The sequence below is a fragment of the Tricharina praecox genome (assembly GCF_024521635.1).
Source record: "Tricharina praecox strain CBS 144465 chromosome Unknown BZA05scaffold_18, whole genome shotgun sequence".
In the NCBI taxonomy this organism is placed as follows: domain Eukaryota; kingdom Fungi; phylum Ascomycota; class Pezizomycetes; order Pezizales; family Pyronemataceae; genus Tricharina; species Tricharina praecox.
Window position 1 is genome coordinate 739683 of NW_026250420.1, and position 13892 is coordinate 753574.

Below are 13892 nucleotides of genomic sequence, written 5' to 3' on the forward strand. Positions count from 1 at the left end.
TGTAATGATATGATACTTTTTGTCGGATTCAGGACATCAATGCTAGGAGAATCGTTCAACTCCTATGTAGCCAGCCAACACACAGCGCATAGAAACTCTAAGCAACCCACGGTACGTATTCCCATTCCCTCGCATCAGAGAAATGAAAACAAAAGAACAAAAAAAGATGAAAAAAAAAATCAACCGGATTATCTGCAACGCTCCCACAAGAAATAGAAAGAAAAAAAACCACAAGACCCTATTGACAAGCAAACCCAGCTTTGAAGAGAAAGCAAAAGAGAAAAGAACGAACAAAAGTTCCAAATATGAAATACCGCCCTATCCCCTTACACCCTTACACTCTAGTGACCATCGCGCTCGCCTCGCCAAATACACCATTAGCCCACTCGCCCAGCCACTCCTGCTCGTCCTCTTTCCACGCAGCGCGCACCGCCTCCTGGATTTTGGTATCCGCCGTGGTAAACACCTCGACACCGGGCCAGGCAATGAGCGCGCTGAGCTCCTCGACCGGTAACTGTTTCACCATCGTCAGCGATGCATGCCACGAGTCGGAAGTGGGATGGGGACATACAGCTGCGATTTTGCCGCCGATGTCGACTTTTACGCCGGTGCCCGCGGAGGCATTGCGGCCGACTTCCCGAAGCGCGCTGCTAGAGCTGATTTGCGTGGAAGGCTTCGAGACGACTTGGGTGCCGAAGGCGGCTTTCGAGGGTTTGCCGCCGGATGAGGAGGGGCCCTCGCCGTGAGGGTTGAGGAAGTTCTCGGATGGGTTCTCCTTGTCCTGTTCGTTCTCCTTCTCGATCGTAGCGCTCTCGCGGAGTCCCGAGGAGACGCGGGGCTTGAACTTGTCGAAGCGCTGGCGGGTCATCGAGGGAGAGACGGGGGTTGGTTGGAGGACGGGGCCCTCCGAGATACCGAAGCCGCCGACCGGCTGCTTCTCGGGGAAGAGGCTGGTGCCGGACGCCGGGGGTGCGGGTGCCGGGATAGGTGCCGCGGGCAGTTCCCGGTGGGACATGGTGGGCGGGGGAGGGGGGTTGTGGACGTTCTCCTTGTCGCTGTCGGTCTCGGAAGGGAACAAGGAAGCAAATCCTGCATATCTCTCTCCAGAGTTCAGCTCGACGGGTGCTCTCTTTTCGCTGGTGGATGCCGTCGTCGATCCGGTGACGAACTGGAACAGAGGTGGGGAGCCCTTGGGTGCCAGGTTTTGAAACAGGGGACTGCCGTTCAGCTTGTGTGGTGGCGAGTCGGGAGGGGTGTTGGATCTGTGCGCGCGGTCGTCCTCGTCGTCGTCCATGTCGTCAACAGTAGCAACCTTGCCTTTGCCCTTGCCCTTGCCCTTCTTCGATTCCGTCGGAGTATCCGACATCTCCTCATCCTCCACAATCTTTCCCATTCTGCGTAGGGCCTCACGACGGAGGTAACGATCTTCCGCTTCCTGGACCTTGCGATCCTTCTCACGTCGTTCAAGCATATCCAATTCTTCCTCAGGAGTAAGATCCTTGGTAATCTCCTCCGGGAGAATTTCCACGGGCGCCCCCCTCTTCCTACGAGTCGAAGATGGTCTGCTGTAAGGATCAAAGCGCTTCTGCTTGGTCTCACCACGCATGCGCGCAATGAAGTTCGAAGGCTTGCGGTAGCTGGTGACGGCAGCAGGAGGAGCCATGCGCCTGCTGGCGATGGGAGCTGTAAGTGCCCTGGATCCCTTCTTGGCGGAAGCAGGAGAAGCGGATCCATTCGATGCGGTACTGGCAGGCGAGGACATGTTGAAAGGAGAGATACCATGCTGGAACAGGCCATCCGCATTTCTAACCGGGGTATTCTGGGTATCGCGATTAAAGAAGCGGTAGTTGCCGTTGTGGGTGTTACCGTTGTTGTGGTTGTGGATGGTTTCGTCGGCAGGAAGAGGAAGTGGTGGAGGAGGGAGAGTAAGCGACTTCTCAAAGCTCCCAGGCATCGCCGGAGAACGGTATTCGGTTTCGGGGGTCTTGGGATGGTTATGGCTGTCATTCTTGGTTGGTGCATGTGTGGTGAGAAGAGTCGCGACAGGGTGTGTGACGATGCTCCTCAACCATTGGCCCCAGGTCGTCTTGCTGATGACGGTCTCCTCAGACTGCTGATTCGATTTCTCTACTGGTTTCGGACGAGATGGTCTCCGGTTTCTAATCGGGGTCTTCTGCTCCTGGTCGGTATCCAACTCCGTCGACTCCTCCCTCTCATCCTCCGAGTTTGCCAGCGCAAACCGCGCCTTCTTCTTACTTATCGGCGCCGGCGAATCCCCAAACATGCTCTCGCTGATCAACTTCTCGTCATCGGTGTCGGCGCCGCTCTCCGCCGCAGACTGGAACCTCCGCGCCCTCGAAGTGGGATGGTACGGCGTTCCACGTCTACTAGCGATCTTCTTCGAGGGCGTCGTAAGCCTCGACTTCCGACTGGAGCTCTTTGTGTTGCGCGAAGACGCTCCTCCTTCACTATCGCTGCGATCACTCATGTTCGCGAACGCGCTGCGGTCACCGGTAAACCGCACTGGCGCCTTCTGCACCGGCTCGGCGGTATCGGAATCGAACTCATTGTCGCTATCGAACAGTCCGAAGCCGCGACGTGCAGGCTTGGTGGTTGTTGTCGTCGTGACGGTGGTGGTAGATTTCTTGACCAGCGCCCCGCTCATCAGCGCGGCCTTGTTTGCGGCAAGGTTCGCGCGCGAACCGAGACCCAGTGGTCGACCTGAAGCCGCCATCGCGTCGTAGTTGTAGTGGAAACGGGGGGGGACGGTTTGTCGTTGTTGCAGTCGCAGCCGTGGAAGATTCGTGTGTGCGGAGAATAGGCAGGTGTTGGGGTGTCGGGGTGCTGGGGCTGCGGGTGTTGTGGTGGTGATGACGGATGCGGAGTAGGGGGCTGGATCCTGTTGGATGAAGAAGAAGATGCGATCGTCAGCCACAAACAGAATAACGCTAGGTTAACGTGTGTCTTGGCAGAGATGTGGCTTGGCATCTAGACGAGAGAACCTTTGTGCGTGGCTAGTGACTGTTCTAGTGCCAACAAGATGAGTTATTGCCATCTGGCGAATTCAACAAGTAACAAAAAGGTCGGAACTTTAATTTTTGTTTTACTTAAATTCGGCCTTATTTATTAGTAAAGGCGTTGGAATCGGAAAAGAATAGGCCATTTAAGAGTATGTTCCAAGGTGAGTGACAATGCGTGAGTGAGTGTCACCACGGGAATTGAGCTGCGCCGAGAAACAGTGGGATGGCTGTGTGGGATAAAAATGACGGGTGATGGAGTTGTGAGTGAAGAGAGTGAATGGAAAGAATGGACAAATCTGCCACCGTGATGCTGACCCCTCGGTGTTTTATTCCAAAGCGGAATGGATCCACTGAGAGTCTGAAGTTGCGTTGAGAAATCCGCAAATCCGCAAATCCGCAAATCCGCAAATCCGCAAATCCGCAAATCATGCCAAGCAAAACACACCTCACAGAAACGAAAACGATAAATCTACAAGTCACTCCAACTATTACGAGCACATGGGAAAGCTCTCCTTCTTTCGCCCAATGAAATCGATCCCGCCCATGAACGGCCTCAAAACCTCCGGCACTACCACACCCTGCCTCTCTTCGCACCAGCCATTCTCCAGGATAGCGATCATAACCCTTGGTACGGCACAGGCCGTCCCATTGAGGGTATATGGAAACACAGTTTTCTTGCCACTGCCGCCCTCCAACTTCAACTTCGTATTCAAGCGACGACTCTGGTAGTCAGTGCAATTACTCAAACTGCTGACCTCGCCCCACGGATCCTTCTTCGCACGTGACGGCATGTACGCTTCGATATCGATCTTTCTGCTCGCGGATGCGCCAAGATCGGTCGTTGGCATCTCGAGGATCCGTGCGTAGAGTCCGAGTGATGTGAGGAATGTCTTCTGCAGTTCCAGCATCTCGATGAAGACGTCGTCGGCAGTGGGGTGTTGCTTTGCCGGCGCCGATGCGGGTTCGCCTTCTGTGGCGGCCGCGGAGGCATCGTGGCTCTCCTCCGCCGGAGGGGGCACCCATGCGAAGAGCTCCACTTTCGTAAACTCGTGGACCCTGTACAATCCCTTGCTGTCCACTCCTCTCGATCCCGCCTCGGCCCTGTACGCCCTTCCAACGCCAACCACTTTCATCGGAAGATCCTCCATCGCAAATGTCTTGTTCGCGTGCATCGCCGCCAACGGGATCTCTGCCGTGCCGGCCAGCGCATGCTTCCCGTCATTCAGCGTGTAGATCTGCTGCTCCCCGTTCTGGTCCCTCGGACGGAATCCACACGCCGAAGCCATGTGCGAGTAGATGATCGATGGCGGCGCGACCAGATGCCATCCATTCTTCATGGCGAGCGACAGCGAGTAATTGACGAGCGCCTGCTCGAGCAGCACCGCCTCGTTGAGCAGATAATACCAGCCCCAGCCACTGACGGCGCCCGCATCCGCAAAGTCCAACAACTTGAGCTCCGCACCGATCTGGATGTGTCCCTTGACGACCTTGTCCGCATCCTCCTTCGGCGCGCACGCTTCGTTGATATACCCCAGCATCCTCGGCTCGGAGCCGACGGGCGCCTCGGAATGCGTGGTATTCGGCAGCGCAATCGCGAGCTCCTTCATCTCCTTCTCCAAGCACCTCTCGCGCTCCTCGACGCCGGAGATCTTCCCGCGCAGCGCCTGCGCCTCGCAGATCAGCGCCTCCTTCTCCTCCTTGACCGCCCTGCGCAGGTCCGCCGAGATGGCATTGAGGCGTTCGCGCTCGCCGCGCAGGGCGCGCTGCAGGCCGGCCCACTCGTCGTACAGCCCGACGATCCGCGTCGGGTACGCGGACACCGCGGCGTAATTCCGGTCCACACAGTTCTGGGCGTGGTACTCGGGCGCCGCGCGGATCTGCTTGAGGTTTATGACGGGCTTAGGAGCGGTCGGCGGCGGCTGCGTCGCGGTCGTGTACAATCGCCGCAGCGACGGTATCCGGCGGGGAAGCATTGTGTCTGTGTAATTCGTGGTGCGGAGGAAGCGTAACGGATGGCGGAGTGCTCCCGGGAATACCGATGATGTCAATGGTTCCGATGGATGGTGGGATGGGGCGGCTGGGCAGTCATTGTGAGTCACTCGCCGCCGGAACATTTCGGTCGGTCGGGAAATGCATCATGCAGCTCGCGGAAAGGTGCAGTTCCCACATTCTATGCGCTCTCGTCTGGGATACATTCAACGGCTGCAGGGCTCGAGTATATCCACCATGCGATATCATCCAATAACGTTGAAGAATACGGATGGATGCGGTCATAATCGTTGCTTAAATACTCACTACTGCTTCCTGCCATTCACAACCCTCCCGCAATCCTGCAATCCCGTAGCCCACAGCCGAGCATCGTCTGTGCTGGCTCACACGTACTATGCTGAATGATATCGGACGACTCGCAACCGCCGATACCTAGATGAAAATTGTTGTCAGTCCCAGAACAGCAAGTAACCACTACATTCGGAACGCTGGGAGTCTTCACATCGGAAAGCGTCCGGAGGCACTGCACACTGTATCACTCGCTTCAGCATCAGATCCCTCATGTTTTTCCATCACTCGCACCTCACTGCTTAGTGTACCTATTCGGCCAGCCCTGGCTTCGGCATAAATTAGTACAGCAGGAAAGACAGGTGCGTTCGCGACATCAGCTTGGAACCAGTAAACTCGGAAAGAAAATCCAGTCCGAGTGCCGATTGACAGTGCGAGTACGAGTATGTACGGCCAGCAATCACCCTACTCTAATACTTAGTAGAGTAGAGTCTGCATCACTTTCTCTACCCTTCAATCTCCAGCCACCAATACCGATACACACGGGACGAGCTTGGATTCTAGCCTGCGGTATGTAGGTAGTAGGTACATGCCAAACGTTCGGGAAGCACCAATGACACCTAAGGTAACGCTTCAATCCACCGTCTATTCGCACTCGCTCACTCGTGGGCTCCACACCCTCTCAGCCAAACAACCAACCGAATACCGGTATAGGAGGGGAAAATCGACAACCCTCAATCCACACAACAGCAGAATTGCCTATCTATTCTGCCAGCCATCTGCCATCCACCCGAGGCCAGCTACCAGCCATCTACCAGCCAGTACCCGAGACACCCCCTTGACCCCTTGCGGAGCCTTGTGGGAAACCGGGGACTCAACGTGGAAACCTTGAAACCTGGAACCGAACCGAATCGAATCTGCTTTTCTTTTCCCTTCCCTTCCCTTCCCTTCCCAGACCAGATTGGATCAGATCAGATCAGGATTACGCACGTTGCAAAGCAGTCAAAACAGTCAAAACAGTCAGCACCCGCTGCGTTATGTACTTACCAGTACAGTCCCGACAGTCATGTGAAATCAGCATCCAGTTACGGTACCGGTACCGTCCCGTGCCGAGGAGCCCACTGCACCTGCCGATACCGATGCCGCATCGGATCGGATCATTATCCAAGCCCCAAGCTCCAAGCTCCAAGCTCCAAGCCCCATTTATGCATAGAAAGTTATGCATAGAAAGTTATGCATTCACCCTCCAATTGCTTGCGGCCCATCTAGCTCATGGCAATATCCACACTCCGTTTCCGTTTCCATGCCCACCGTCTCTCCAGCTAGAACCGCTATTACCGCAAGTCTAGTAATACCTACCTACGCTGTTGAAACTGAGAGAAGAACTTGACTCCTGTCTTTCTCGAGAAAGACGAGAAAGAAGCCTGCCTATAAAGGAAACGAGCTCGTGTACTGCCTACGTAGGTAAACAAAGAGATGAAGCCAGGCCTCCGACAGAGAACGTGACGATATCTAGTCGTCACTGGACTCGCGACATTATGAAGTGGCAGCTGGAGGCTGGGGGCTTAAGCCTTAAAAAGGCTTGTTCTGGTGAGAAGCCAGGGACAAGTCGCAAGGCTGAGAAGCCACAAAGGCCGCGTACGCGACGATGCGACGATGCAGGAAGACATAGGACAAAGGATAGAGAAAAGTACCAGACTATCAGTGGCACCGGAATAGGCAATGAGACGCATGATATCAACAGATTCTGCAAAGGCGAGAACGGGTGAGATTGTGTGATGGCCGTCGTCTCTACTACTTTGTACCAAGTATTCTAGGCAGTACATACACAAAAGTAGATAGACAGTGAACACTGAAAACCAGCCACGCCGCTCCTACCGTACATCTCCAGACTCTGAAGCCTGGAGTGCCCAATCGACGGTGGCTTGCACACTTTCCACAGCCGCTGTCATTCTCACACATCTACTCTACCGTATGTACCGTCACTCTTCCCCTTCCATCTTTCTCCTCCCGAGTCCCGAGTCCCGTCAACCCCCCTCAGCCCCCCAACACCCGTCGACCTCCTTACTCGAAGCCCACGGGGCTTCGGGGCCACGCGGCCACGCCACCTCCTACATAGGTGTAGTTGTTTCACAGTTTCACCTCCGAACACCACCACCACCATCGCGACCACCACAACTTCACAAGTAACAGGATTCCTCGTGTAGCCTATATGAACGCCCATATGAACGTCCAGGATGGCGTCACATGCACATTGCGCCCCCCCCCCCCCCCTCCCCCCCACGCCGTTCGGGAGTTTATCCACACTGCACAACACGCAGTGATCGGCGCTCATTGCCGGCCGATAGCCTACAGGACAGCCGACAGGGCAGCCGACAGGACAGCACAGGCGTAGGTGCACAGGTGCACAGGAAGCGTATGTAGGTACCGTACAAGGTAGTACTCGTAGTTAAACACCCATGCGTGTCTGGAACTCTGCCCTAGAACAACCGTAGAGTACCCCAGGGTAGAGTGGAGGAGAAACGATCATCCTGCCGATCGTGGCCTTAGTACCTCACCCCATGTTACCGAGTACTCGCACTCGTGGAGAACCGCACCCAAAAGGAAGCCGAACGGCGCAATCTCGACTCGCGATGTAGCATGACGGGACGGTAGACCGTGGCACATGCGAACGGGTGTTCGCAGCAGCATCGGAGGTATCCTATGTATGCATAATCTCCCACGATAGGGTAGGGGAGTACCCCCGCAATCGCAAGAAACGTTTTCCGTTTCGACTTCCTCCGCCCCCAGCCAGCACGGGGCGGCTCACCGCCAGCCAACCAACCAGCCAGTGCAACCGACCACGGCACCACAGCGTGCGTGTGGGCGGGCAACTGCCGGAATGCTTAGCCGGGTGCTACATATGAGAGCTACATATGAGCTATGTATGAGAGCAAAGGGGTGGCGTGGCGTGGCGGGTCGCGGCAGGGGAGCGGATGGGAGGGGAGGGGCGGATTGGGAAGTGGAAATAGACATTGGAAGGGAAGTGGAAGCCTCAAGGAGAAGTGGGAGGAGAAGTGGAAGGAGAAGTGAATGGAGAAGTGGAAGGAGAAGTGAATGGAGAAGTGGAAGGAGAAGTGAATGGAGAAGTGGAAGGAGAAGTGAATGGAGAAGTGGAAGGAGAAGTGAATGGAGAAGTGGAAGGAGAAGTGGAAGGAGAAGTGAATCGAGAAGTGAATCGAGAAGTGAATCGAGAAGTGAATCGAGAAGTGAATGTGTTGTGGAAGCGTGCGCGTCATGTAGGTAGCAGGAATTGCTGTGGCACGGGTGGAGAGGAGTGGAGTGAAAAGCCCGCTGACGGTGCCACAGTGGGATGTCTCAACGTTTGAATCTCACGACGTAACAACTTAGATACCCACATAGAAGCAAGCCACAATCGACACTCAAGACTCAACAGTCATCACTGATCAGCCAATAGCCAACAGCCAACAGCCAACAGCCAACAGCCAACAGCCAACAGCCAACAGCCAACAGTCAACAGCACATAGAGTACTCAATCATGGTAACTTTAGCCCACGCCCGCGTCATCTGCAAAGTTCAATGATTCTGCATCCACATCCGTACCTGACCGCTTCCGAACAAAACAATGCACCCTCCACCAAACGGAGCGCCACCCTCACCTCACCCGCAGGACCGCAGGCCCGCAGGCCCGCCACGAGATGAGACAGCCCCACGACAAGACAAGACAGAGAACGACAATTTGTCGTCGATGTCGATGTCTCATAAGGCCTTATCGGTCTATTGGACCAGGTAACGAAGCCAGTGGGGTCCGGATTCCGCATGCGACCCTTTCTCACTGCACTGCAGGAACGAGCGAGCGAGTGAGGGGACAAGTTCCAGCCCGCAGTTGCTCCATCTGTCTACTAGTAGTAGTAGATACTACATATAGACTTCGAGACTTCACTCCACTGGCCAGTCTGCAGTTTGTTTGCTTTTTCTCTTTTTCTCCTCACTTTTCTTCTCTGCATCTCCATCTCCACCTCCAATTCGCCCAATCCATCCCCCATATGCAAACTGGTATGTATGATATGTACCTACATCCGCCATCTTCCGGATGCGACCTTTCAGTGCTCACACGGCATGTCTGCCTGCAGCCACAAAGAATCTCGTCACATTCAACGCAACACAGCACAACAGATGCAGCCACCACCACCACCACCACCACCACCACCACCACCACCACCACCACCACCACCACCACCACCATCTTAGACGAGGACCACAGACAGAGGAGGAGCAAGAGGAGCGTTTTGCTTTTTGTTTCATTCTTCCCATTCGTTCACCCCCATTCCCCCCACCCGCACCACATCTTCCACTCCAACCCATGCCAGACAAAACCCCATCTCATCCGACAGGAGAGGAGAGAAAGAGCAAAGAAAAAATATTCGTATCATATGTTGGTATGCATATCATGCTACAATTTTTTTTATCTCCAAACCGTCCGTCCGTCCGTCCGTCCGTCCGTCCGTCCGTCGTAACCTCATCAAAGGAATGTGCTTTTCGCCGGACTCCTCCGTGGCTCCTCCAGTACATCCCGTACAACCCGTACATACACCCGCGCGGTACATACATGCAGTACATACATTACATCATTAACATTACATAATTAAACTAAATAAACCCGCTACCAATGACTCGTTGCTTACAACAACGCGGCGACACCAGCCATAAGGACCATTCCGAACAGCGCAGTGACACCGACCTTAGTAGCAGCGCCCTCCTCGGCAGGGGGAGCAGTGGCCGAAGGAGCGGCAGAGCTCGAGCTGCTGCTGCTGGAAGAAGAGCTCGAGCTCTTGCTGGTGCTGCTGGGGGCGCTGGTGCCGGAGCCGACGGGCTCGCTAGTCGCCGTAGTCGCGGTGTCGTTGCCGATGGGGTAAGGCGCCACGATGGTAGGCGTGTGAGGGGGCGCGGGAGGCGCGGTGTAGGTCGCGTTGGTCGGGGGGGCGTAGGTGGGCACGGCGGGCGTCTCCGCTGGGTAGGTGGGCGCAACGGGGGTCTCCGCTGGGTAGGTGGGGACGACGGGAGTGTCCACGGGGTAAGTGGGCGCAACGGGGGTCTCCACGGGTGTGTCCACGGGGTAAGTGGGCGCAACGGGGGTCTCCACGGGTGTGTCCACGGGGTAAGTGGGCGCAACGGGGGTCTCCACGGGTGTGTCCACGGGGTAAGTGGGCGCAACGGGGGTCTCCGCAGGGTAGGTGGGGACAACGGGGGGCTCGGTGGGCGCAACAGGAGTCTCCGCGGGGTAGGTGGGCACAACGGGAGCGTCCGCGGGGTAGGTGGGCGCAACGGGAGTGTCCACGGGGTAGGTTGTGGGCTCGGCGGGCTCCTCGACAGAGTATGTTGTGGGCTCGACGGGCGCCTCGGGCTCCTCGGCAGGGTAGGTGGGGACGGGGACCACGGCGGTGGTGGTGGTTCCGTAGCAGGCGCCGCAGGGGACGGTCACGATCTCGGTCGAGGTGACGGTCTCGCCATACTTCGTGGGGGAAGCGAGGACGAGGGGGATGGAGAAGAGGAGGACGGAGGTGAAACGCATTTTGATGTTTTGTTTTGGGGAGGTTTCTTTGGTGAAGAGCGAGTGATGTGCAAACAAAAGCGAGAGTGTCTGGACTTGACTTGAGCGACTGTGATGGAAAGCGGAAAGACTGATGCTGATGATGGAGGAGGGAGGGAGGGTGTACGGAGTGGGCGGAAGCGTCAATTTGTAGTCTCTCGGAAGCCAGCTGAGGTTGCGCAGAGCACCTGCTAGCAGGTAGTAGCAGGTAGTAGTAGGTACAGCAGTGGAGACAGGCGAATTGTTGGCCATCAACTCATCCATCCACGTCCATCCCTCCATTCATCCACCCATCCACCACCCATCCACCACCCATCCACCACCCATCCACCAACCCTCCACCAACCCTCCACCCATCCCGGCTGGACGCACACCGCACGCACGCAAACATGCACGGGCTGGGATCCGCCACATTCTCCCATTCTGCTCTGCCTGCAGTGCTAATCGTGCATGCCTAACCCCTCCAAGGCATCGGCTTTTCGCTCATTTTTTTCTCTTTCCCTCGTTCTCAGGTGTGCATCCCACCGCGACGAAGGGGGGCTGGGGATTTCGTCTCCGATCGGGCTGGCCATGCAGCTAATGGGAATGCTCTAGAGCAGAGTAGAGCTCAGAGCGAAGTCGCTGCTGTGCTGTGCTGTGTTGTGCTGTGCTGCGGTGCTGTGTGTGTGCGTGTGCCACGTCGAACACCGCGGCAACTGTTTTGGGGAGGTTGGGCCGGGCCCGTTCAGGACGCGAAGTGGTGATGGTGCTGGTGATAGTTGATGATAGCGGTGGTGCTGGTGCGGTGGTTGGCTGAGCTCTACATAGAGTTACCCAGATACTGCTAGTTCCTGGTGCTAAGCAGCTAGCAGTTAGCCAGTCATACTGGCTCCCGTTCGCCACCAGCCCCAACCACCGCGCCCGCAGGTCCGCAGGCCCGCACGTCTCGCGCAAACGACATCGCTGTCTCGCGGATTCCGTTCTCGCGGAACTCCCGTCGCTTACATAGAGTATCCACATATCCACAGAGAAACTTTGCGGCCGCCGGCTTCGAGGCAACGCAAATAAGAATCTGACTTCGCCAAGGTTTGGTGCGGGTGACTGGCGAAGGAAACTTGCAACTGGAAAGTCCGCAAGTGGACCACCGCGCGATTTAAAGTAAAGTGTATGTTATGTACGCAGGCTTGCGCGTCTTGCGGCACGCAGCCACGCCCACAAAGTTTGAACTCCGAGAGCAGTTCCGGGACCTGCATTCGGTCCTTCGATCGGCGGGGGCTGTGGAATGACGTACGTACTCTGCTCACACATGGCTGGGTCGCTGGGTGTTGCCGCAAAGTGAAGAAATCGGGGTACCTGGACCCCAGAGTTCCTACTATGATAGTAGTCTTGATACCGATTGGTATCTACGAATACCGTATCTGCTTTCCCATGGACCTTTCTGTCGAAGAGAGTCAATCGGTAAGTATAGAGTCGAACTCGTGGAAGAAGTTCTAACTTCTGGCATGTTACTCCATGATACCGTAGTCTAGAGTGCCGCAGGTGCTATATCTGCCTACCGACATGTCCGCGGCCGCACATATACCTAGACCAAGCACCCACTTACCGACACATCACGGCAGGAAACAATCTCCTCTGGCATCGACGCGACGGACGGCTAGCGTAGCTGCCCGCTTCAGCTGTCGGCACGTAAGTAAGTACGTGCATGCAGGTTTCGGGCGGGGAAACGGGCCGATGATCGATGATCGCTGTCGCTGTCGAGATGTCGTGACTCGTCCGACGCCTGCGAGGTTGCCTGAATGCTTGTTTGTGTTTGTGGTTGTCTTGGCCTAGGTATCCTGGTTGTGCTTGGTGGTGCTTGAATGGTGCCTGAGTCGTGTGCTTGAGTCGTGTGCTTCATCACAGATTCACCACCGAGCACGCGCTTCGGTCTGAAAACCAAAACCAAAAACCAAAACACCAAATACTAATAGTAGACATGATTTCCCACCGTGATCTCGGTCTCGGTCTCGGTATTCCGTCCCCGCTACTATCACCTCCGCTCGGCATTTTCGTTCGGCTCAGCAGTCGACCGCAATTACCTACTCTGCATACGGTACCATCCCGGGAGCTCACTCTTGCTCGCCCGCAACGATCCCATGCGGCGGCGAGAGTGTTGACAGCATTTATGGGGCGACGACGGCATGGCGACGGCACGGTATGAAGTGTGCGTGACTGTTGACATGTGCGGCATGTGTCGGATCTTGGCTCTACGTTGACTCTACGTTAAATGGCGACGCGGGCGAGGATTGGGATACCGGTAGAGTAGTTGAGCGGCTCGGAGTCGGACGGCAGTTGGGGGGGAGGGGGGCGGGGGGCGAGGGGCGGGGGTTGGTGGTGGATCCCGTGGAACACGGAACGCTGAACACGGCTGGGGCTCGGTTACATATGAGTGCTACAGGCTTTGTCGTCCTTGGGTGTAGCTTCCGCGGGATCAAAGTCCTTCGTGCGGCACTGCTATTCTTCCATACCCCCCCCATTCCTCCGCGACTCAGGACAGCGATCCACGGCATTTCCTCGGAGATGGAGGAGACAATGTTGAACGGAGCGTATATATGAGCTACAGCCCCCTCCCCTCCAGACTGAACGGAATCGACGGCATTGATACTCTAAAGCCATGTCGATACTGCTCGGACCGATATTTACAGGATAGTTATGATCAATGATCACGACTGGGTCCTCGGACTCTCAGGGGCCAGGGCCGAACATTATCACAACCCCTTGAGACCCTCCACCGGGAAAACCCCTTTCCCATCCCAAGGACGAACCGGAGGAGGACAAGGACAAGGAAAACTACAGGGAGGCGGAAGAGGAGGTTGTGAAGGGCCGTGTAGGGCTGTCGAGGCGGTGATACGTCATATCAATGATCATTCATATCAGCGTGTTTTGTTGGCTTGCTCTACTAGCAATGGATGTTTGATACCCAACTTGTTTGAGTTGAGGTCTCAATACCACGGGAACTTGGAAGATTTCTGCTGCGGAGTCATGGT

General features: G+C 56.0%; 3 protein-coding genes across 3 annotated transcripts; all 3 read right to left on the bottom strand.

Moving 5' to 3' along the window:
• Positions 1-10: 10 nt before the first annotated feature.
• Positions 11-3082, bottom strand: BZA05DRAFT_355762 (uncharacterized protein). Its single transcript, XM_051481393.1, has 2 exons — positions 3003-3082; positions 11-2899 (listed from the first exon to the last, which is right to left on the bottom strand). The coding sequence occupies exon 2, from the start codon at positions 2732-2734 to the stop codon at positions 335-337; it is 2400 nt and encodes a 799-aa protein (XP_051338049.1). The 5' UTR covers positions 2735-2899; positions 3003-3082; the 3' UTR covers positions 11-334.
• A 32-nt stretch (positions 3083-3114) lies between these two features.
• Positions 3115-5050, bottom strand: BZA05DRAFT_403308 (uncharacterized protein). Its single transcript, XM_051484185.1, has one exon. The coding sequence runs from the start codon at positions 4991-4993 to the stop codon at positions 3509-3511; it is 1485 nt and encodes a 494-aa protein (XP_051338050.1). The 5' UTR covers positions 4994-5050; the 3' UTR covers positions 3115-3508.
• A 4928-nt stretch (positions 5051-9978) lies between these two features.
• Positions 9979-10869, bottom strand: BZA05DRAFT_446495 (uncharacterized protein; the record flags this gene model as incomplete). Its single annotated transcript, XM_051487081.1, has 1 exon — positions 9979-10869. The coding sequence occupies one exon, from the start codon at positions 10867-10869 to the stop codon at positions 9979-9981; it is 891 nt and encodes a 296-aa protein (XP_051338051.1).
• Between the last annotated feature and the right edge of the window lie 3023 nt (positions 10870-13892).

Bases quoted from the DNA above. Each gene is read 5' to 3' on its own strand.
- BZA05DRAFT_403308 (XM_051484185.1), bottom strand. From the start codon at position 4,993: ATGCTTCCCCGCCGGATACCGTCGCTGCGGCGATTGTACACGACCGCG.
- BZA05DRAFT_355762 (XM_051481393.1), bottom strand. From the start codon at position 2,734: ATGGCGGCTTCAGGTCGACCACTGGGTCTCGGTTCGCGCGCGAACCTT.